At 46.8% G+C, this 24,627-nt stretch overlaps 1 protein-coding gene across 2 annotated transcripts in view; it reads right to left on the bottom strand.

Annotated features, from left to right (window-relative positions):
• Positions 1–2,495: 2,495 nt before the first annotated feature.
• SI (sucrase-isomaltase) overlaps positions 2,496–24,627 on the bottom strand; it is a 152,727-nt gene continuing 130,595 nt past the window's right edge. For both annotated transcript variants that reach the window (XM_019532678.1, XM_019532679.1), the window contains exons 46-48: positions 11,695–11,744; positions 3,326–3,496; positions 2,496–2,734 (exon numbers count right to left, since the gene is read on the bottom strand). In XM_019532678.1, coding sequence (XP_019388223.1) covers positions 2,660–2,734; positions 3,326–3,496; positions 11,695–11,744 — 296 coding nt within the window. In that variant the 3' untranslated portion in view covers positions 2,496–2,659. The remainder of the gene's footprint in view (positions 2,735–3,325; positions 3,497–11,694; positions 11,745–24,627) is intronic.

A 24,627-nucleotide genomic window follows, 5' to 3' on the forward strand; every position in this document is an offset into this window, starting at 1 on the left:
AGTGGATATAGTTTACCTTGATTTTAGCAGGGTTTTTGATATGGTCTCTCATGATATTCCCACAGGCAAGCTAATGAAGTACAGGCTGGATGAATGGACTGTAAGGTGGATAGAAAACTGGCTGGAGCATCAGTGTCAGAGAGTAATCAATGGTTCATTGTCTAGCTGGCAGCCAGCATCAAGCAGAGTGACCCAGGGATTGGTCCTGGAGCTGGTTTTGTTCAATGTCTTCATCAGCAAACTGGAAGATGGCACAGAGTACACCCTCTGCAAGTTTGCAGATGATCCCAACCTGGGGAGAGTAGTAGATACACTGGAGGGTGGGGTCAGGATTCAGAGTGACCTAGACAATTTGGAGGATTGAGCCAAAAGAAATTTCATGAGGTTCAACAAAGACAAATGCACTAAGGACAACACAATCTCATGCACCAGTACAGGCAGGGAGCTGACTGGCTCAGCAGCAGCTCGGCAGAAAAGGACCCAGGGCTTAGAGTGGACAATAAGCTGACTATGAGCCAACAGCATGCCCTTGTTGCAAAGAATGCTAATAGCATACTGGGCTGCATTAGTAGGTTTGTTGCCAGTAGGTCAAGGGAAGTGATTATTCCCCTCTATTCAGCACTGGTGAGGCCACATCTGGAGTACTGCATTTAGTTTTGGGCAAACCACTATGGAAAGGATGTGAAGAAATTGGAGATAGTATAGGGGAGGGCAACAAAAATGGTGAGGGGGATGTGGCACATAACTTATGAGGAAAGACTGAGGGAACTGGGCTTATTTTGTCTAGAAAAAAGAAAACGGGGAGGGGAGGGGGGAATCAGCCACAGGGGGGATGTCCCCCTCCCCCCGTCTACAGGATCAGCCATGGGGGGCATGGTCGCTGACTGTCCATTGTGGGGGGCAATTGCCCCCTGACTCAGGAGGCCCATGGATCTGCTGAATGATGGCTTACAAATAGTAAATCTTGTATCTTTTGTTTTACTTTATTTAGGGTATATCTTATGGTTGGCAACATTTTCCCATGGCAGGCTCAAATGACCTAGCTGGCTTGAGGACCCAGCTGCTGCTGCTCCTTCACCCCACTACCATTTTTCTCTGTCACCCTGCTGCAGAAGCTCCCTGTCTGTGAACTGAATCAATGGCTTCATGGGGCAGATACAATTATGGGCCACAGTTTGTCAACCCCTGCACCTTAGAGCATCAGAGGATACATTGACTTAAAGTAATTAAATATTCATCAGTATAAAGTCAAATCAACTATGTCAGAACATATAAATTAAGCTGTAGGCCCTCAGTGGCAATTTGTTATGTTTTTATTTTTATGATGTAGGTGCTCTGATATTCCAAATTTCCAATTTTATTCCTCAAAAAATCCACAAGCCTATACTCTTATGTTCCAGCTATCTATTTTCTTTCCTCCAAAATCTTGAACTGGAAACAGGCCATTTAAAATAGTTACAGACATAAATCACCAGGGATTACTACTAACCATCAATAGTTCATCTCTAACAGCTTTAATTGAAAATCTGTTTTACCAATCTGTTTCCATCATATGTTGTATTCTCTGGATAAAAAGAACAATTTGCATGAACAGTTATTAAAATAAGAATATAAAACTATTTTACTTCAGCAAAATAAACCCTTGAGATTGTAACCTTGAAAATGTAAGGTCCATTTTAAAACTCCTGTACAAAATATTAGAACAGAATCCCTGTTAAAGTCATACAAACCACTTGAAATAACTGTCTCAGCTGAGAATTTTATAGGTCAGTTACAACTGGGGACACACCATGTCATGATAAATTAATTATCCAAAAACAATTTCCACTTGACTCTCTTCAACCCATTGCAGCAGTTAGTGACACATGTATAGGAACCTTAAAAATCAGGATGCAAAATGTAATCACAATTATGCAGAGGTGATGCTTAAGCGATGACCATAGTGGGGCACAACTCTGTGCCACCACCCCTGCTGCTGCCATGCACTGGCTCTGACAGGACTGTAACCCTGTGCCCCGTGGTCACTGCAGAAGTCACACCGCTCCCACCACTCTTGCTGCTGCCAGGCCCTGGTTCCAGCTGGGCTGCAGCCCCATCCCCCACTGTTAGCGCACAAATCTGGGGGGCACGTGCCCACCTGTGCTCCCCCTCGATGCATCGTCAGTGCAGTTGTAGCCTCTGTTATATTATACCCAGTATCAAATCTACATATCCTTAATTTAAGAGACTGCATGAAGTCAGGTGGAATTCTTAAGTAACTGCATATAGCAGCCTATCTCCAAATTATTAGAATACTAGAATCAGAGAAAAGCAGGGCAGGAAGGCACCCCAAGAGGTCATCTAATCCAATCCCCTGCTCAAGGCAGGATCGTCCTTGTCTAAATAATTCTAGCCAAGAAGATAAAGTTGTACTCGTGTGCTGTAGATCTTTAAAACACCATTGTATATGCAATATCTAACTTCCATTTAAAATATAAATATATTTAAAACACAACTCTTGTATAGACATAATACTTTAATATGAACAGATTGTAAAGCACCATTACAGTAAACAACATTTTAAGGAATCAGAGTGGCATGATTAAACCCAAGATTTAAAAAAAAACATTGTAGCGAGGTAAAAAAGGCAGGAAATGAAAATATATGGCTGAAAATCTTCCTAATTGTTTGAAGCCTTCCATTCAACTGAGTAGCCTTGCCCTAGTTCAAGTTGAAGCTGAGTTATATGCAGAACCTTTGAAACGATAGAAAAAACAATAATTAACTCTCTAGACACATCCTTCTTAAGTTCACACATTATGTAGTAATTTTGTATTTTATATGAGATAGCTATTTCTCTTTCTTTTTCCAACATATAAAACATTTTGATAGGAACAGAATCATGCAGCTACTTCTGAAATATTCCCACAGGGTGGAAGTAGCTTTAGGTAATGCTGAGGAAAAAAATCAGACACTCAGAATGAGCATTTCTAAAGATTAAGGTTCCTACTGTCATGATTAGCGTGCCACACTGTACATACTCTATGCGATAGTTTTCAATTTTGTTTGATATTTGGTTAAATATAAATTTTGACTTCATTCTGTGTTATAAACAAAATACCAGAATACTTCCAGGATGACTAAATTAACCCTGCAATAGAAACCTTAATTACAGACATTTCCTGAGTTTTGATTGCTTGATTTCTCAACCTTAATGTCTGAATATGTTTTTGCATATACTAAAATATAAACACATGGAATATGATATGGCAAATGAAAACTGATTCTATTCCAGAGAAGTGACATAACTATGTAAATAGTTTTATTCTTTAAATTGGCTATTTACCTGGTTTCCGGCATTGTAACTGAAGTTATGAGCAGATGGAAGGTTCACCCCATTTTGTTTAATTACAACGTTCAAAGGGTTTTTGGAAACTCCCAGGATTTTAATGTCACTAAACTTTAATGCATTAGGGTCAGTATAACCATTGTGCGAAACCGTGATTGTTAGAACATCCTGAAAGAAAACAACACACATTAGCAATCTGTCATCAAGAACTGATTTAGTCCATTTCAATTCCTGGAGCATCTTACAGCATGATGACATTATTTTCTACCTAATTATTGGCTAAAATCATGCAGTCCTTTCTTTCCAGAACCACTCATTTGTTTGTTATATGGGCCTGTCAGTGTCCCCTGCTTCAGACTATGCAAGAGCTACTTTTGTGTTTAATGTAATTATGCACCAAATGATTGCTTGTCTCAATGTGAGTACAAGTGAAGCATGAAGCATAAACAGTGCAAGGAGCTTTTCTCTACATGTACAAGTCAGCCCCAATTGCAGTCCTCCCTTAATTACAGACTGCTTTTTGCCAGGGATTCCTGATGCCAAAGCCAGCTCAAAATAAAAGGAGACCTTGAGGACATGGGCCTTTATTTCTTCTTCAACAGCCAATAGACCTGTCTGACAGGCAGAGAAGTATATTGCACATCCTCACAGAAGGTAGTAGAATAAATGTATTTCCTCTGTATGCACATTAGTGCAATTTCAAAAGGTACCATCTAGTCCTTCCAAGAATGCCATGAGTTTGTACTCTGGAATACATAATTAATTTTAATTTTAATGTAGATTTTTTTCCACCTCTTATTTTTATGTAACTATTTCATTACCAAATGTTATAAGATTTTTCCAAATTTTTCCCCCTACAAATTTTATTCAGGCAAAATTCCTATTAAAAACACTGGACAAAATCCTGGGAGCTCACTGTACACAGTTTCATTCTCAGACCACAGCTGGCATCATGTCATAGCACATACTACATACTACCATTGCCAACTTGCACTTCTAAAACAGTTTCATGTTTGTAATTTTTGTATTCTGGCAGCACTGAGAAAACAACTGCATTTGGCCCTTTGGTTTATGTGAGGCAAAATTCAACGAATCCTTTCTGCACCTTACGTACCTGCCCAAGAGCAAGCAAGAAACTGCTCTCCACCCTAGCCCTGTCCTTATCACTCTTGCTGATTTCTTTCTTTTTTTTTGTTGCCAAAAATGAATTTTGAGTAAATTCAAATTCTGCTAGGTCAATAAACTCTAGTTCAGCACGTTGAATGTCTATACACATGCTCCAAAGTGAGGGGGTGGGGGGCACTTTAATTACAGCCTCTCTGAGAGCCACTTTAATTAAAGCCTCTACAGCATTATGTATATTCAGTATCCTGTGCTTCAAAATGTCAGCAGAGGCACTTTAACTAAAGTTCACTTGACAAGTTTTAGTTAAAGTGCCCCTGCCACCATTTTAAAATGCAGGGATGCTGAATACACAACGCGGAGGCTGCTGGAGCACACTAAGTAGCACCGTCCAGCAGACTTGCAGCAGACTCAATAATGAAGTCTGCTCTAATGTGTGCTAATTAGTAGGTCTGTGCAAAGCTTTGGTCCCTGATCTGATTGAACAGAGATTTTGCCTGATTTGGTGGCCAAATCTCTGAATCGAAATCAAATTGGAGGACCCTTTAATCTCTCTGAATTGAACCAGAACTCTCCAAATCAATTTGGAGATTTGGAAAGATTCAGCGATTCGGACAGAGACATAGCTCTAAATGTTTTTTCTACATACCTCTAGGTAGCTGGTGGCTCATGAATGCTGCGATGCTGAGGCACATGGAATATCCCACAGAAATGAGGGGGGCTCCTCCAGCACACTCCGTGGCAAACCCGGAAGTGGACCAGAAGCACTTCTGGCCCACTTCTGGCTTTGCTGGGAAGTGCACAGGGGGGCTGCCCGCACACCCCACCTTGGCAATTGGGGCCTCTTGGGTCTGGGAAGGCCCGTGAGGTCCCCCTGTGGCCAATCACCAAGCCAGAGAAGCAGCCCCTCCCCCCCCCGCACATTCCCTGTTGGACCCAAAAGTGGACTGGAAGTACTTCCAGTCTACTTCTGGGTTTGCTGCCGAGTGCGTGGGGGACCCCCTGCGGTCCTGTGGGACGCTGCATGCACCCCAGCATCACAGCATTCACAAGCTACACTGGTACCTCAAGGTATGTAAAAAAGCGTTTAAAGCTGTGTTTATGTTCGAATCACTGATTCCCCAAATGAACATCGAATCTTCAGATCCTGATTCGGCCGAATAGAATGAGGGACAGGGATCCAATCAATGAATCGAATTATTGTCTCCAATATGGGCTAAACCTGAATTGAATAGGGCCCACTTCTCACACCCCTACTAATTAGCATGTTTTGGAGCAAAGTTCTGTCATGTGTATGGGTGCCCTTTAACTCTGGAATGGATCTGAACACCACTATTTCAATGGAAGACTCAATTGACCTATTGACTCAGTGCCTTTGTCCTCAAGTACTTCCAAGTCTATAAGAAACTCCAGAACACATATAGGATGGGAAGTACCATTCTGAGTATCACAGCAGTGGAAAGGCATCTTGAAGTCATAGTTGATGCAAAAATGAACATGAGTCGCCAATGTAATGAGGTAATAAAGTAAAGCTAACCACACTCTTTCTTGCATTAGTAGGTGCATCACAAGCAGGTCTAGGGAAGTGATACTTCCCTTCTACTGGTGAGGCTGCAGCTGGAGTATTGAGTCCAGTTTTGGATGCTGCACTTCAAGAGGGATGTGGATAACCTTGAGAAGGTTCAGAGGAGGGCTACTCATATGGTTGAGAGCTGGCAGGTAAGATCTTATGAAGACAGTCTGAGGGACCTGAATCTCTTCAGCCTCTGCAAGAGAAGGCTGAGAGGTGATCTTGTGGCTGTCTACAAGCTCATCGTGGGGGTCAGCAGGGAATAGGGGATACTCTGTTTACCAGGGTGCCCCTCGGGATTACTTGAAATAATGGCCACAAACTGAAGGAGAATCGACTTAGGTTAGATAGATCAGGAAGACATTCTTTATGGTAAGGGTTGCCAAAATCTGGAATGGGATTCCAAGGGAGGTAGTGCTCTCTCCTACCTTGGAGGTGTTCAAAACGAGATTGGACAAGCACCTGGCTGGGGTTACTTAACCCCAGCACTCTTGTCCTGCCTGGGGCATGGGGTCAGATTTGATGATCTACCAGGTTCTTTCCAACCCTACAAATCTATGAAATCTATGAATCAAGTTCAACAAACTCTGTCAGTAATGAAGGCTGAGGAGTACAATATATTTTTAAAGCTACTGTGATGACTGAGTACCTGTATTTTCATGGAAAAATGGTTTCATTTTCTATATATATTACTGATATAAAAAATGCTCAGCAAGAATATAGGAAGCACTGTGCTAACTATTGTCACAATATGAGTGAAAAACAGGACAACAGTTTTATGGGTCAGTTGATGCAAATATACTGAAGTTATGGAAATATATTTTCTTCTAGGTCAGGGTTGGGAAATTATTTGGTCTGGAGGGCCACTTAGGGAGTTCTGGCAAGCTGTCATGGGCTGGGACACTGTACTCCCCTCCTCCACCAGCCAGACCAGGTCAGCACCCCCAACCCTGACCCACAACAGCTCACCAAAACTCACAAAATTGTTCTTTTCCAACTTTGGCCAGGTGGGTGAGATGGGGCCATGGGCAGGCAGGTACCAGCATCCAGGAGTGGGATAGGCAGGTGAGGTCAGGGCTGGGGTTGGATTGGGATCACAAAACTATGACAGTATGGTGCAGGGGCCCAGGACAGATCCACAATCCACTCACACATGCCCTTGCAACAGGTGCCAGTTCCATGGGCAGGGGCATGCAGGAAGCAGATCTCAGCTCTGCCATGGGCCCCAGCCTCACACTGTCACCCCACAATCCTGATCCCAGCCCTGCCCACCCATCCTACTCCCGGATGCTGCTCCCTGTCTGCCCATAGCCCCATCCCATCTGCCTAGCCAAGTGTACCCTGCCTGCATGGGTCCCAGCCCAGTTTTCATGGAGAGCCCACCTGCACACTCTGTCTGGTACCCTTCAGCAGTGGGCATGGGATTGATGGGCTATGGTGCCTAGCAGTAAGGCTGGGTCCAGAAGCAGCAGCAGAGACTGGCAGTGGTAGCTGGAATGAGCTCCTACTGCAGAAGCTGGAGGGAACTGAATTCAGCTGCTTCACCACCCCAGCCCTACAGCATGCCCAGGGGCAGCAGGACCAGCCACAGATGCCAGAGCCTGGGTTGCCCCCTGCTCCTGGGCCAGGTAGGACCAAGGGGCCCACCACAGGCTGGATAAAATCCCTTGACAGTCCAGATTCAGCCTGAGGGCTGTATTTTGACCACCCCTGTTCTAGCTATACCCAATAATACAAATTCTCTAGGGAAAGGACTCTAACTGAAGTTGATAAGTCTTGTACCAAGAGGGAAGACTTGCTGGTTCAGATCCCATATTTATCTTTATTTGACTGCTACTATATTTTAGTGAAATTTAATATAATTTCAGGAGCAACATGTCTTTAGTTTAGTAAGGGCATTCTTCATTGTTGGCTGAACCAATACACTGCATCTTCAATTAGTTAGGCATTACCTTACTGGATTTCTGTCAGTGTAGGATATGTGCATTTGCTTAACATTTCTTGCAACAAAATAGTAAATATTAGTAAAATAAACATCTCCTTTATCAGTAATTAACATCTAATTACTTGACAAAGACTACGTTAAATGTGATGCGAGTGCAGAAGGGATACAATAACACACATTTTAGCACCCTGGAAGATAATGAATCAGAGTTACTTTTTTAAAAAAAAAACAATGTAAATAACATTTCTTTTCAGTTAATAGCCCATATAATCACAGGCTAATTGAATTCCAGATATCACTGGCTTGAATAAAATTAAAAATGACCCCTTAGAAATGCCAATACCTATAACAAAATTTTTTATTCATCAGCTTCATTATGCACAACTACTGAATATCAAATATTTCTGTTTTGAAAAATAAAGACAAAAGGTAATAATAAACTAGATCATTGGCTAATCTAGTCCACTAAAAAGATATCCCTTTAATTAAACAATATTTCAGACCGACCAACCAACCATTTCTGATCTTCCATGGGGCACAAGACCCAGTAAGATGCTCAGTAATTGGGTGTCTCAAAGGCTAGCACATGGCTATATCTGCTAAACACTGTGCTACAGTGAAAACTTATGTGCCCATATTTTCAGTTGCACAGATACACTGGAGAGGAAAACAATGTCTAGATTCTAGACTACTTCAACTGTGATCACTGACTAAAAGTGTTGTTGATTACATGAAAATCTCTACGTCTGTATGAATGAAAGAGCAAATTGTGTTTCTTTCTCTATGTAACAGTTCTTTTTGGCGAGATAATGACTGTGTGTCTTAAGGCCCTGACACATGTTCAAATTAAGGCTGGATAGAGTTGCAGCTATAGAACTGTTACACATTTTCAAGGACTACCTTTACAGCTGGTTTACTCTTTTTATAGCTGGATAGTCATTTTTATCGTGTAACAATTACTTTGTACATGTGGTTGGTCTAAATTAACCAGTTCATTGTCTAATAATTACTTTGCTTGTGACTGGTCTTACTTTGCACTTATGGCTGGTGTAAATGTATTCTGCAGTTTTCCAGTTAATTGAGACTAGGGACCATAACCCAGGGCTCTGCCCTTCCAGGGGAGTGTCCTAATCCTTAGAGCTGGGGTGTCAAACATGTAGCTCCTACAGATTACAGGGTGGATCTGGTCTATGGAGCCACTCTATCTGGCTTTCAGCAACATTGCCCTTGGCAGTAGGAGAACTTGGCCCAATGCACTTGCTGTATGTCCACCACTGCTGACCCTGCAGCTTTCCCAGGCTGGAGCTGCTGTCAACATATGCCCCAGGACAAAGCTGAAACTGGAGTTGCTGGTGTATGTCCTGGGCTGGATCCAGAGCCACAGCTGCCAGTACATGCTCTGGGCTGGAACTGGTGCTGCATAACTCACGTGTTCTGTACTAGAGCTATAAGCAATGCTGGCATATACCCCAGACAGCAGCCACTCCATGCCCCAGGCCTGGTTTTGGCTTACAAGAAGCTCCAAGGTCTGGATGTGGCCCAGGGCATGAAGTGAGTTTGACATCCTTGCACTAGAGAACAAAGTAAAGATTCTTTTTGTGTTTTGTTTTTGGCCTTCCCATTCTTTGCTGCATGGTGGCACAGCTTCAGCAAGAAGGGTAAAGAATATCCCAACCCAGTCTCATGTATATCTTGTTAGGACAATTCTCCTGGGATGTGAGCAATGTGTTGTTGAAGACCGTCAGACCAAAATGGGTTTCTGAACCCATGACCTGGCCAAACGTTTTAACCACTAAACTACAGCATAAAAGGTCAAGTATAGCACCAGCTCCTTCTACCTATTATGTTATGACAGTTTAAAGAGAATCTTGATGAATAGCTGTAGGTCAAGGTGGCCACCAGCTCCGTGTGTGGAATTTTTTTGATAACTATTCTGAATTGCCTAGCTCTTCCCAAGCACTGTACAGGAAGTCTTGATATCTACCTAACATTGCATTTTGTACTCCATATATTGGGGTCAGGCATCTGTAAGATACCTAGCTTGTATGTGCACAAGTCCTTCATTGTATTTAGTTCTACGTGGATGCATCTACATGTGCAATTAATGCAAAAGGATAAACTCTGGAACTGTTTAAGTCAGAGTACACTGCTCCTGTGTGCAGTGTCTACACATGCACCTGGGACAGCATCAATTTGAGCTGGGGTGGAGCAGGCTGGGGCCAACAGCAGGATCAGGGGGCCAGCCCTGGCTCTGGGGGGTGGCAGGACTGGCTGGAGCTCGAGAGTACCTAAGTGCCAAGCTGTGTGGCGGTGATAAGCAGATGTCTGGCCTCCTGCTGCTTAGGTTGACAATTTATACCTTCAGTCACCATCTATACATGCGTTTCAACTCAATTAACTATTCCACTGTAAGATTGTACTGTTCCTGAGGGTATTATCTTACAGTAGAGTGAATTAATTCTTCCATCTTAATATTAGAACACATGTAGATGGTGATGCTTTACTATGAAGTTACATGTCTACTCTGAGTGCATGTGTAGATTCACCCAGTGACTATAGTTCAAGTTGGATGCTTCTTTTGAAATTACTGTTTTTAATTGAAGAACTATTTTTAAGTGTTTTAATTGGTCCATGGTTTAATTTAAATATGAAATCAACAGACCAAATGTAGACCTAGAATACAAGGTGCAACTATCCTAAAAGTTCATTTTGGCTTGGTGAGTAAAGCATAATGCCAGACTCCAATATCCCCATTTTTCTTCTATACCAAAGAAAAAATGTGTGTGATATGTAATACATGTCCTTTACTGAATTCTGGATTTAAATATATGCAAGAGATGATGAACTATAATCTACTTCCTTAAATAGATATGCTACTTAATAAATTGGTAAGTGACATTGAAGGTGCTTCTGATAAAACAACATTATTAGCCCATCTTATTCATTTGAGTTGATTTGATTTAAATGCCTTAATTTTATAAATATGGGTTTATATTAATGTTTATGTACTTTAAGGATAAAAAATGCACACAATATTTAAGAAATATTAAAATACTCCATTCAAAATATTTCTTAATATAATTTAATCACATTGGTTATGCCAGAGACGATTCAGAATTGAAATGTGCCAATTCCTAGAGAAGTTTGCAGATGTATGGATCTGGATTTTTATTTGATTCCACAGTAGAGTTAGGGGCTATTTAAGAAATTAAGCAACTTGGTCTGTGTGTTGATTCTGACTCAACCTCCTTCTCCTTAGTGTACTCCTATCTAGTGCTCTAGTTATAGCTCCCCATCCTCTTAATAGAAGGGATAGGATATACAGATCACCACTGAAGTCAATCTTTCACCACTGAGGCACCTATAAATGATGTGGACATAGTATGGAGTCCTGGGGCCCCACTCTTGGCATGTAGCACCAGGTGAGAGTGGCACACTCTGGTTCTGGTCATGTGGGCTCGATTTTGGGGTACAGGGTTCTGGCTCATAGACTGGTCCCAGGCCACTTATTTGGACCAAAAGGTTGAGCATCACTGCCCTAGACTATTTAATATTTTAAATCAAAATTAATGGATTTTTGACAGCCATTACACTACTGAACATAAACAGTTGTATAGCCAAGAGTCAGTTTTATGAAATGTTCATAGCTGTAAATATATCAATAATTATCCAATGTTTGGGGGATGTTGAGCAGGCAATAATGCTTTGCAAAATTAAAGTAACACATACCTGGCTAGCATTAAATGTTTCTAACAGGAAAGCATTCTTTTCATATGCATCTGCAAAAAGAAATTAGTGGAGTGAATACATTATATTGAAATACATGACATGCATAAATTGCTTATAGTATAAAATAGTGCTTTGATTTCCAAAATAAGCATAGTTAAAATTATAATTCAGTGAGTTGCATACTATGTGAATAGGCCTAAAAGATTTCCTTCTGTCAATTCATCATTCAAAATCTTAGACTCATAGAAAATTAGGGTTGGGAGGGACCTCAGGAAGTCATCTAATTCAACCCACTGCTCAAAGCAGGACCATCTCCAATTATATCATTCCAGTCAGGGCTTTGCTGAGCCAGGCCTGAAAAACCTCCAAGGAAGATTCTACAACCTTTCTGAGTAAACTGTTCCAATGCTTTACTACCATCCTTGTTAGAATTTTTTTCCTAATATCGAACCTAAATTTTCCTTGCTGCAACTTGGGACCATTGCTCCTTTTTCTGTTATCCGCCACCACTGAAAACAGTTTAGCTCCATCCTCTTTGGAACCAGCCTTCAGGTAGATGAAGGTTAAATTTCCCCCTCCCCAGTCTTCTCTTCTCCAGACTAAGTAAACTTGTTTTTTCTCAGCCTCTCCTCATACGCAATGTGCCTCAGCCCCCTCACCATTTTTACTGCCCTCCACATGACTCTCCAATTTTTCTGTATCCTTTCTGTAGTGGGGGCCTCAAAACCAGACAAGGTATTCCAGTTGTGGCCTTACCAGTGCTGAATAGAGGGGAATAATCAGTTCCCTCAATCTGCTTGTAATACTCCTACTAATTGCAGCCCAGTATGCTGTTAGTCTTCTTCACAACAAGGGTACACTGTTGGCTCATATTGAGCTTGTTGTCCATTGTAACCTTCCGGGCTAGGGACAGACATTCAAAAAGCCAGAGCCTGAATTGATTAAATCTTTCTGGGTTAGTCTAACCTGGCTAGGCTAAACTGGTTTGTAACAGCACACACATTCCCTCTGGACTGAGGAACTGTGGGCACATGCCTGCAGTGGCTCAGCCCATGACCCAGGGGTGCACTACAGAGCGTCCTTAACTGAGGGGAAGTTGTGCTGAGGGGCTGTGGCCAGCCTGGGCTAAACTAGCCAGAGAGGGATTTAATTCCCACTCCGTCCCACCAGCAGGGACCTGAGCTCGGTCCGCTGGGTGCTCCCAGCTCTCTGCTGCAGTGGCAGGCTGGCAAGGCCTCTGAGGCAGAGGGGTCAGGGAGGGGTTTATTCCCTCATCTATCCCCATTGTCCCTGGGGGACCACAGCCAGGTCTTACCCACCTTGACTGCCGTTGCCACTGACCCCTGCTTAGGGCAAGCAGCAGAATAAAACGCCTTCTGCCCCTTGCACTAGATGCTGGAGGAAGGAGGAATAATCCCTGGGTCTGCCCCCTGCCTAAGGGTCCTTGCCAGTCAGCATCTAGCCACACCCCCACTTGGCTGCTGCAGCAGCCAGGGGACAGGACCCTTGATGGGGGCAGTAGCCCCTGTCATAGTGCCAGGGAATGCAAACCCCTTCCTGATGGGGGGTGGGGTGGCTTGCTGCAGGGCAGGCAGAGCTGGGGCAGATTGTGCACAGGAGCACTGAGGTTCAGAGGAGGCCAGAGCCCTCCCCAGCACTGCCACTGCATGCCACAGCAGCTTTCCTCACCCCATAGCAGCTTTCCCCACTGGGAAGAGGCTCACGCTCAGGGAAAACTCATCTACCACCTACTGCTGCTTAGCCAGTCAATCAGTCCATAGTCTGTCTCAGTGTGTGGGATTGTTCCATCCTAAGTGCAGGACTTGACACTTGTCCTTATTGAACCTGATATTTCTTTTGGTCAAATCCTCCAAATTGTCTAGGTTAATGTTTCCTAAACTGTGGTATGTATATCACCACTGGTATGCCGATGCCCTGGAAGTGGTACGCGGAAGGCTAGGAGGAGGGGCTGCCCAAACCCAGATCCCTGCAGCAGCCCGCTGCACACAGCCTGTGGGACAGGGCCAGGAACACAGCACCACATGTGGAGCAGCACCCAGCAGAAAAATGTGTTGGGAAGAGGGGGATAGATTAAGGCCCCTATGGTGAGGAAAGTAGGGGGACAGAGGTGAATGGGGCCCCAGGACAGGTGGTGGGATGGGTAGGTAGGGATGGGTAGACCCAGGCAGCTCATCCAGGGTTGTGTGTGTGTGTGTGTGTGTGTGTGTGTGTGTGTGTGGTGGAGTCCCTGCCATTGCACACACCCTGGGGGAGGCACATGCAGCACATGCCCCTTGGATTTGTGTGTGGGGCAGAGGCAGGCTGCAGCTGCGCACTGGGTTCTGCACTGCATTGCTGCTGCCCCAGGAGCCTCATGTGATGCCATGTTCCTGCAACACGCTGGCTGCACTGCATCCTCTGCCCACCCAGTGGTGGCAGGCACATAGTGTACCTTGCAGCTCTGGAGGTAGCTTTAGCAGAGTGCAGCAGCCACTTGCTGCCCCCCAGGGCTTTTCTCCCCTTGGGCTGGCTCACTCTGTCCCTGCTACAAGGCAGGCACAAAGGTGGCATGGGCCTTTCCAGGGGTGTGGGAGGCTCCTGCCACTGGGTGCACCCCAGGGCAGGTATGGGGGGCATGTGCCCCCTGGATCTGTGCGTGGAGTAGAGGCAGGCTGCCCACTGCAAACTGGGCTCTGCACCACACTGCTGCTGCTGCCCCTGCCTCCAGACCTGCGTGGGACGCCATGTGCTTACCATGCGCTGGCCAAGTGTTTCTGCCTGCCTGATGGCAGCAGACACATGGCATCCCACACAGATTTGGAGGCAGTGCCACATGTTGCAGAGCCCAGCGTGCAGCCTGCCTCCACCTCAGACACAGATCTGGAGGGGCATGTGCCTCCCATGCCTGCCCCAGAGTGCACACAGCAGCAGTACCCCCTCCCCCTCCCACCACTGCCACTGCCTCTGGATCTGCTCAGAACGCCATGTGCCGCCTGCTGCCAGGCAGGTAGAGGAACTCGGCCAGCTTGTTGTAGGGACATGGCATCCTGTGCAGGTCAGAGGCAGCGGTAAAGCAGTGCAAACCCCAGCATGCAGCCAGCAGCCCGCTTCTGCCCTGTGAATAAATCTGGGGGGCATGTCCCCCCATGCCTTCCCAGGGGTGCACACAAAGGCAGGGAGCCACACTTCCTCCAGTGCTCCCTGGACGAGCTGCCCCTGGCTCCATCTCACAATCCATCCCAACCCCAGGGTCCCCTGCCCCTGCTCCACTTCCTCCCTCACTGAGGGAGATGATCTTCCCCCACTCCTCCCCCTCCACAGACTTACCTGCTAGGCACTGTGCATTTGTCTGTGTGCATGTCTGTCTGTGTATGTAAGTCTGCCTGTTTGTCTTTCTGTGTGTCTGTCACTCTCAAGCCACAGCTCCCCCCCAGCCTTGCTGCTGCCCCTCACTTCTGACCCACAGTACCCCACATCCTACCAGGGTGTGTGGGGACCCCCCCGGCTTCAAACCCCACACATATCCACAGCCTCCCACACCTTCACAAATTGCAATTGAGACAATTATACAACTAAACGTGATCATTTTTTAAAATTTTTTAACTGTTTTATATGGCTTTTATAACTGATAAAACAATATTTTATGATTACTGAAGGTTTTGATGCTGTTTTAATACATAGTCTGTTACCTGTGTGCATGAAAAAAGGCTGTATTTTAAATTAGTGGTATGCAACCTGTCAGAGTTTATGAAATGCAGGTCTAGATCTCTCTAAATCCTTGCCCTACCCTCCAGCACATCTACTACTCCCCCTAGCCTGGTGTCATCTGCAAACTTGTTGAGGGTGCACTCTATCCTATCTTCAAGATCGTCAATGAAGATACTGAACAAAACCAGCCCCAGGATTTGCCCCGGGATACAAAACGGATTTCTTAGCACATGAAGTAATTCATCTGTGCTACTTTTCAAAACTAGTTTGATTATTCTTAAATATTTGGTTTGGCAAAATAAACTCAACTTATCTCAATGCCTCTAGCCTGATCTAGGTCATACAGATGCTGTTTATGCTAATTAGACCTGAACTCATACAGTATTTACATATACAGTTAACTTCCATTATGGAAATTATCCCATTGATTTATATAGGATTATTCATTAATTTATATGTGAAAACACACAAGCACTTCATTGGATTGGGAAATTAAGTATGATTCTTGCATCTTTTATATCTGGGCCTCAAGAGGTCACATGGAGCTGTGAGTTGCAAAGAAACAAAATGAAGCAAACCAATGTTAGAAAGATGAAGGAAGCTCTCTTGGGCAAGGCCAGCTAATTTTGGGAGAGGCACTTAATATCCAGTGAGTGCAAAATTACATAGGGGAGCTGCTAGTCTTAATCCACCTTTATAGGGGCCCCAAAACCTTTACTAAGAAAATGGACACAGCTCCGCTAAAACAGATTTATTTTGCATGGGGCAGAAAGTCTGAGGTTCTGGGCCTCTTCACAGAACTTGAATGAAAATACATAAAAGCAGCTTCAGAACAGGACCAAATCACTTTGGTCCTGATCTTGTTAGGGAAAGGAGCTCTGCAGAGAGACCCATAGAGAGCTAAGTAGTTTATGCTTTCTGGAAGGTACGTTTGCATTGCTCTTCTGGGTTTGTTCACTGTGAGGCATGGGAGTGGCTGAAGGGGAGACTGCAGAGTGCTTCAGATTCCTGAGGAAGGCACCCTGAACTGATTTAAATGAGCTGAGTGAAAAGGCTACCAGGGTACATTGGAGTGTTTGTGAAAGAGGGCTACCAAAAACCTGAAGACCGTTTGTGGGTGTGGGTTGCCAGAGGTTCCTGAACTGTTTGTGGGAGCTTGCTGTCCACAGCCACTGGACTGTCTGTGGGCATAGCCCTCCAGAGGCTTCAGGATTGCTTGAGAGAATGGGATACTAGATGTTATTAAAAGGGAGAGACATCCTGCTTAGCAAAGATCAAGGAGTCAAGAATTAAGATAGTACGAAGTGGCTTGTGAGATTGTAGACATGCTTGGGAATTCTCAGAACAACCTCCCAAATTCTTACAAAATTTTCAGTGAGATGTGGCAAGCAAGACTGGGCAGTGTCCCTGGGAGAAGTGAATGAGGAACAGGCTCAGTTGGGTTGCTAAGAATACCCCACAGTTGCTGTTTAGAACCAGATCCTGAAACAGTACCCAATCTGACTGGTTGAAAGCATTACCTCCTGCAAACTGATATTTGTCAAAAGTAATATTTGATGGAGGTTCAATCTGAGCTTTTGATTTTTCCATGTATTGCTTTTGGACAAAAAAAAATCAAAGGACATCATTTCAGCTTTTATGTTCCAATTGATAAGGGCTCATGGTGTGGAGTTAAAGACCAATCATTCTTAAATCTCAAATCATTGCTAAAAGCAACAACTCTTCTTGAATTAGTATAAGGCATTTCTGCTTCTCATTCATCTCTCAGCTGCCAGGGCAAGTCACCTCCTTTAGAGGGAGATAAGGGTTTCTCCCACTAGGCATGCCTGTGATTTCTCACCTCACATTCGCCAGGAACACATTATCATGATAGATAGGAATGTCTCCTTTGAAATCATAACTGCCTATTTTTTTCAATAAGCTTCACATTATGGATCTAAACTAGCTTGCCATGATGCTGATAAGTAGAGGCACTGTAGTCTCTTGCATCAGTGATCTGTGGAAAATAGATCACAGAAAAGCTGCTGAAGTATACCTTGTCATCTATGTTAATTTAATCTACTATTATACCCTACACACATGGTCATCATTTCCAAATCCTAGTAATTCAAGTGTTGCCATACTTCAGTGAACCACAAGGCATATTGACAGCAGGCCACATATGTCCAGTGACATCTTTAAGATAGCTGTTGTAATCTTAAATGAAGATTTATTAATTTAACATTAACAGCTAAGCAGAGGTGTACGTGGGTAGTTAAGATGCATGGGGCAGCAAGGGTTGCCACCATACCAACAGCAGCTGTATAATCAGCTCCCACTGACAGGGTGGTTATTTTTGTGGTTCCCCTTCCCTGCAAAAGCAGTATCCAAGGCCCCTGCCCTAATCCCTAACCCCCTCACACTCATGTTACTGCATTTACAACACAATTTACATGAGGATACGTTTTATAAACATTTCCTTTAAAATCAGAAAATATATATTTTCTATTATTAGGAAATGAGGGGCCAGCAGGGGAGATTATGCTTAGGGGCAACAAACACGGGCTCATTAGAGGCAGGTCCTGTCAGCCCAACCTGGTGGCCTTCTATGACTAGGTCACCAAATCCTAAGATGTGGGGTAGCAGTGGACATAGTCTTTCTGGACTTTGGGAAGGCCTTCGACACTGTCTCTCACACCGTTCTCATTAAAAAACTGGGGCACTGTGGTGTTGACACCCACATAGTCAAATGGGTAACCAACTGGCTGGAAAGCCACACCCAGAGAGTGGTAGTCGATGGATCATTTTCGACCTGGAAGGATGTGGGCAGTGGGGTTCTGCAGAGCTCAGTCCTCCAGCCCGCACTGTTCAACATCTTCATCAGTGACTTGGACGACGAGGTAAAAAGCACCCTGTTCAAATTTGCTGATGTAACTATGATGTGGGGGGATGTGGGCATGCTAGAAGGGAGGAATAGGCTACAATCAGACCTAGAAGGTTACTGGGGGGCGGATGAGAATAGGATGGGATTCAACACCGACAAGTGCAAAGCGATGCACCTGGGGAGGAAAAACCGGCACCATACCTACAGGTTGGGGAAATCCCTTCTCGTCAGTGCAGAGGCAGAAAAGGATCTTGGAGTCATCATTGATGCCAAGATGAACATGGGCTGGCAGTGCAGGGATGCAGTCAGGAAGGCTAACCGCACTTTGTCTTGCATCCACAGATGCATCTCAAGCAGGTCTAAGGAAGTGATACTCCCCCTCTATGTGACACTGGAGTACTGTGTACAGTTCTGGGCACCGCACTTCAAAAGGGATGTGAAAAACATGTAGAGGGTCCAGAGGAGGGCCACTTGCATGATCGGGGTCAGCAGGGCTGGCCCTACAAGGACAGGCTATGGGACCTGAACCTGTTCAGCCTCCACAAGAGAAGGCTGAGGGGGGATATTGTGGCCCATTACAAACTAGTCAGAGGGGACCATTGGGGGAGTCCCTGTTCCCCCAGCACTACCAGGAGTGACTAGGAATAACAGTCCCAAGCTGGCAGAGGGTAAATTCAGATTAGACATCAGGAGGCGCTACTTCACAGTTACGGTGGCTAGGATCTGGAACCAACTTCCAAGTGAAGTGGTGCTGGCTCCTACCCTGGGGGTATTTAAGATAAAGCTAGACAGTCACCTTGCTGGGGTCGTTTGACCCCAGTACTCTTTCCTGCCATGGTAGAGGGTCGGACTTGATGTTGTGTTAGGCTCCGGAGCAGCGAGAGACATGTGGGTGAAAGCCCTCTGCACCCCCGCTCCCCCAAAACCCCCCCGAGATCCCCCAGCAACTGCGGAGCCCCCCACCGACCCCCGGCACAGCCAGAGGCAAGCAGGGCCTGTGGTGGGAAGGGGTTAAGCCCTCTCAGAGTGGGAGGAGGCGGCTGCGTGGAGCTGGGCCGGGTCAAGCCCCGCCCAGGCCCCTACTTGGCCCAGCCCCCCAGAGCGAGAGAAAGGTAGGAGGGGGTACTCACCAGTCCCCCTCCAGTAGGGCAGGGCCCCCCAAATCCCGGGTAAGGCCCCCCCTTGTCTGAGAGCAGCTTTCCTGATGGCAGGCCCACTGCGCATGCGCACAGTTTAAAAGGGCATGCCAACAGCAAAAAAAGCCCCAGTTAGGCTCTGGAGCAGCGAGAGACATGTGGGTGAAAGCCCGCCGTGCCCCCACTCCTCCAAAGCCCCACAGATGCTCCCAGCAGCCATGGAGCCCCCCACCGACCCCCAACATGGCCGGAGGCAAGCAAGGCTCGTGGTGGGAAGGGGTTAACCCCTCTCTGAGTGGGAGGAGGTGGCTGCATGGAGGCTGGCCAGGTCAAGCCCTGCCCAGGCCCCTACTTCACCCAGCCCCCCAGGAAGCCACGCGACTGGAGCCTCATGAATAGGCTGCGCAAACAGGTGCATTTGTCTGCTGGTACGTGAGTTAGCATGGAGTTCACACAGGAGGGCCCGAGACCCTGCCTGCAAACCCCCCAGGGTAGACAGTCCCAGTCATAGCCAGCCTACCAGGGACATGACACGGATGGGCAAGCGCCGCACTCCGAGGGTCCCCTCAGGCTCTGCGGCCTCCCCTCGGGCACCTCAGAGACGACCACCCAGACAGAGCCCATGCTTCCGGGCTCCACGCAGATGGAGCCTCTGGCTCTTGGCTGTGCAGGCTGCCTGTCCCTTTTTCAGGCTCTGGGGCCCAGGAGCATGGCCACCTTCCCATGTGGGATCTGCTCCCTTTTGGGGTCTCTGGCATGCCAACTGGAGGAGATCCAGGCCACAGTCCAGAGACTGCATGCTATCAGGGACTGTGAGCAGGAGATTGAATCCTACTGCTAGGCCTTTCTCCCCTGGGAGCTGGAGGGTAGACCACCGTCTCCCTCCAGGACAAAGGAGGACTTCGGGACCTCCCACTCCCATGTCCAGTCAGGGATATGGACCAAGGTGGTCAAGAGCCCTAAGGCCCGCTGCATCAAGGCCCCTGCCCCGCCAGAACTTAGCAACAGGTACACACCTCTTGCTGCTCCAGCAAAGCCTGCTGAGTTTCCTGCTCCACAGGCAACACAGGCTCAAGTGCAGCTACCGTTCCCACTCTCCCCAAGACAAAATGTAAGGTGTTTGTTGTGGGAGACTACACCCTGCGGGGGACTGAGAGGGCAATCTGCCGCCCAACCCCTTAGTCCGGGAAGTCTGCTGCTTCCCGGGGGCCCGCATCCGTGACATCGCAGGGAAGATCCCTAAGCTCCTCCAGCCCACAGACCACTATCCTATTCTCCTTATTCATGTGGGCACTAATGACATGCTCAGAGTGCTCCCAGCTGGGTCATGAAGGGATTTGGGAGCAGGGTTAAAGGGTCTGGGGGCACAGGTGGTGTTCTTGTCGATCCTCCCATCTTGGGCTATGGGCTGAGGAGGGAGAGGAGGATCCGTGTGGTCAACCAAAGACTGCGGCATTGGTGTCATCGGGAAGGCTTTGGCTTTCATGACCACAGCCTGCTCTTTGGCGAGAGAGGCAGTGAGCTGCTGGGAAGAGATGGCCTCTACCTCTCTCCCCTGGGGAGGAGGCTCTTCTCAGCCAGACTTGCTGACCTGCTCCACCGGACTTTAAACTAAGCCTGTTGGGGGACGGGGGGACTACTGCCACTGCTGGCCTGCTGAGCAACCCTTGCAAAGGCAGCGGGCCAAGTCACTTAAGGGAACCCACCCTTGCCCCAGCCCTGGTACAATCATAGAATCATAGAAGTAGGGTCAGAAGGGACCTTATAGATCTTCAAGTCCAACCTCCCAACTGGGCGGGAGAAAAGACTGTACTCAAATGAGTCCAGCCAGGTAGTCATCAAGCCTCTTGTTAAAGAGCCCCAGGGTAGGAGCCAGCACCGCTTCCCTAGGAAGTTGGTTCCAACCCCTAGCCGCCCTAACTCTGAAGTAGTTCTTGCGGATGTCTAACATAAATCTACTCTCCAATAATTTGTGTCCATTGTTCCTTGTCATGCCAGGGGGTGCTAGGGGAAACAGTGTCTCCCCTAAACCCTTCTGGTCCCCCCTAGTGAGTTTATAGACAGTCACCAGGTCCCCCCTCAGCCTTCTCTTGTGAAGGCTGAACAGGTTTAGGTCCTGCAGTCTTTCAGTGTAGGGTCTGCCCTGTAGTCCCCGGATCATGCGGGTGGCCCTCCCCTGGACCCTTTCAATGTTGTCCACATCCCTCCTGAAGTGGGGTGCACAGAACTGGGCGCAGTACTCCGGCTGTGGCCTGACCAGTGTCGCATAGAGAGGGAGGATCACCTCCCTGGCTCTACTTGAGATGCATCTGTGGATGCACGACAAGGTCCGGTTAGCCCTGCCAACCATCACCTCGTATTGTCAGCCCATGTTCATCTTGGAGTCAATAATGACTCCAAGCCCCCTTTCTGCCTCCGTGCTCTCATGAAGGGAGTTTGCCATTGTATAAGTGTGCTGCTGGTTTCTACTGCCTAAGTGCAGCACCCTGCACTTGTCAGTATTGAAACGCATCCTGTTTATGTCATCCCACTCCTGTAACCTATCCAGTCTTTCCCTCCCTACTAGTGTGCTCACCTCACCCCAAATTTTGGTAGCATCAGCGAATTTAAACAGGTTGCATTTCACGCCATCGCCCAAATCGCTGATGAAGAATTTAAACAGTGCAGGCCCCAGGACCGAGCCCTGGGGGGACTCCGCTGGCCACTTCCCCCCAGGTCAAATATGACCCATCCACCACCACCCTCTGAGTACAACCCTTGAGCCAATTTGCAATCCATCTGACTGTGTAGGCATCAATGCCACAGTCGCCTAGTTTTTTTAATGAGGATGGGGTGGGAGACAGTGTCAAAGGCCCTGCTGAAGTCTAGAAAGACTACGTCCATGGCAACACCTGCATCCATTGCCTTTGTGACCTGATCATAAAAGGCAATCAGGTTGGTCTGACATGACTTGCCCCTAATGAAACTGTTCTGGTTGCCCTTGAGCATCATCCCTGAAGCCGGCCCATCACATATATGCTCCTTGAGGATCTTCTCAGTTTCCCAAGGATAGAGGTAAGACTTGCTACGGGGGAGGACCTATAGTTGCCCGGGTCCTCTCTCTTGGCTTTTTTGAAGATGGGGACCACGTTAGCTATCTTTCAGTCATCTGGCACCTGGCCCAAGCACCACGAGCGCTCGTAAAGCCGTGCCAAGGGCCCTGCAATAACCTCAGCTAGCTCCCTCAACACCCTGGGGTGGAGAGCATCTGAACCTGCTGACAATCTGTGGGCAAGGCAAGAGCCCCAAAGGGCACACTTGCCTGCCTGTACACAAATGCCAGGAACTTGAGGAATAAGCAGGAGGAGCTTGTCCTCCTACTCAATGCAAATAATTATAATGTTATAGGGATAACAGAGACCTCGTGGAACTTCACCCATGACTGGACCTCAGGTATAGATGCCTATACCCTGTACAGGAGGGATTGTGTAGTTAAAAGGGGCGGAGGTGTAGCTCTCTATGTTAAGGAAAGCTACATGTCCGTGCAAACTGATGTTGGTGAACGGGGTGGATGACTGGACACCCTCTGGGTTAAAATACATGTGGAACATGGCACAGGGGATGCAATACTTGGAATCTACTACAGAACTCCCACCCAAAGTCCTAAGCTTGACCAGGAGTTTGCCCGGGAACTGACTGAGGCTGCATGCTCCAGGACCATGGTTTTCATGGGTGACTTCAATTACGCAGACATCTCGTGGGAGAATCACTCAGAAAAATCCGAGCGGTTCCAAAGCTTCCTCTCATGAGTGGATGGCCTCTACCTGACTCAAGAAGTCTATGGGCCAACAAGAGGCAAACCACTGCTCGACCTGGCACTGGCTACGGGGGATGACCTAATTGGCAACCTAGAGATCGATGGGAAGTTGGGTGACAGCGACCACAAACTGATCACCTTCACCATCCGCTGTAAAGCTGGCAAGTCAGTCAGCCACATGGAAGTTCTTGACTTCAGAAAAGCCGACTTTGACAAGCTCAGGAGGCTTGTCAGTGAGGCCCTAACGGACCATGATCCCAGGGAGAGGGGAGTTCAATAAGAGTGGTTGCTCCTCAAGGGAGCAATCCTCAATGCACAAGCTAAGTCTATTCCATCTCAGAGGAAAGGCAGCAAGTGGGCACAGCAGCCCCCCTGGCTCTCCAGGGACCTAGCAGACCTCCTAAAGCTAAAAAGAAAGGCCTACAAAGGATGAAGGACGGGATTCACCTCCGAGCAGGATTATTCTGTACTTGTCTTGTCCTGCAGGGAGCAAACCAGGAAAGCCAAGGCTGCAAATGAACTCCAACTAGCTCTGAGCACCAAGGACAATAAAAAGTGCTTTGTCAGATATGTGGGGAGCTGGAGGACAAGCAAGGGCAACATTGGACCCCTGCTGAACCAGATGGGGCAACTGACGCCCAGGAAAAAGACAACCTATTAAATGGGTACTTTGCCTCAGTCTTTCATCAGTCTCATGGGACGCCCATGCCCGCTATGGGACAGGGAGGTCCAGGTGAGGGAGATCCCCTGCCCTCCATAAATGCTGACCTTGTGAAGGAACATCTTGAGAAGCTGGATACCTTCAAGTCTGCTGGTCCTGACAATCTACACCCCAGGGTACTCAAACAGCTGGCGAGCATCATAGCCCAGCCCCTGGCATGGATCTTTGAGAACTCCTGGAGCTCTGGTGTAGTGCCCAGAGACTGGAAGAAGGCCAATGTGGTGCCTATCTTCAAGAAACAGAGGAAAGTGGATTCGGCTAACTATAGGCCTATCAGCCTGACTTCTATCCCGGGGAAGATCTTAGAAAAGTTTATTAAGGAGGCCATCCTTAATGGACTGGCCGACACCAACATCCTAAGGGATAGCCAGCCTGGGTTTGTTGTGGGTAGGTCTTGCTTGACATCAATCTCATTTCCTTCTACGACCAGGTGACTTATCACTTAGACAAGGGAGAAGAGATTGATGTCATATATCTTGACTTCAAAAAAGCCTTCAATTTGGTATCCCATGATTACCTTTTGGCAAAACTGGCCAATTCTGGCCTTGGGTTCACCATGATCCACTGGCTGGGAAATTGGCTCTGTGGTCAGACCCAGAGGCTAGTAATTGATGGCAGTCACTCATCATGGTGTCCTGTGACCAGTGGGGTCCCCCAAGGCTCTGTCCTTGGACCCATATTGTTCAACATCTTCATTAATGATGTGGAC

Source organism: Crocodylus porosus, unplaced genomic scaffold, assembly GCF_001723895.1.
Source record: "Crocodylus porosus isolate Cpor-Errol unplaced genomic scaffold, CroPor_comp1, whole genome shotgun sequence".
NCBI lineage: Eukaryota > Metazoa > Chordata > Crocodylia > Crocodylidae > Crocodylus > Crocodylus porosus.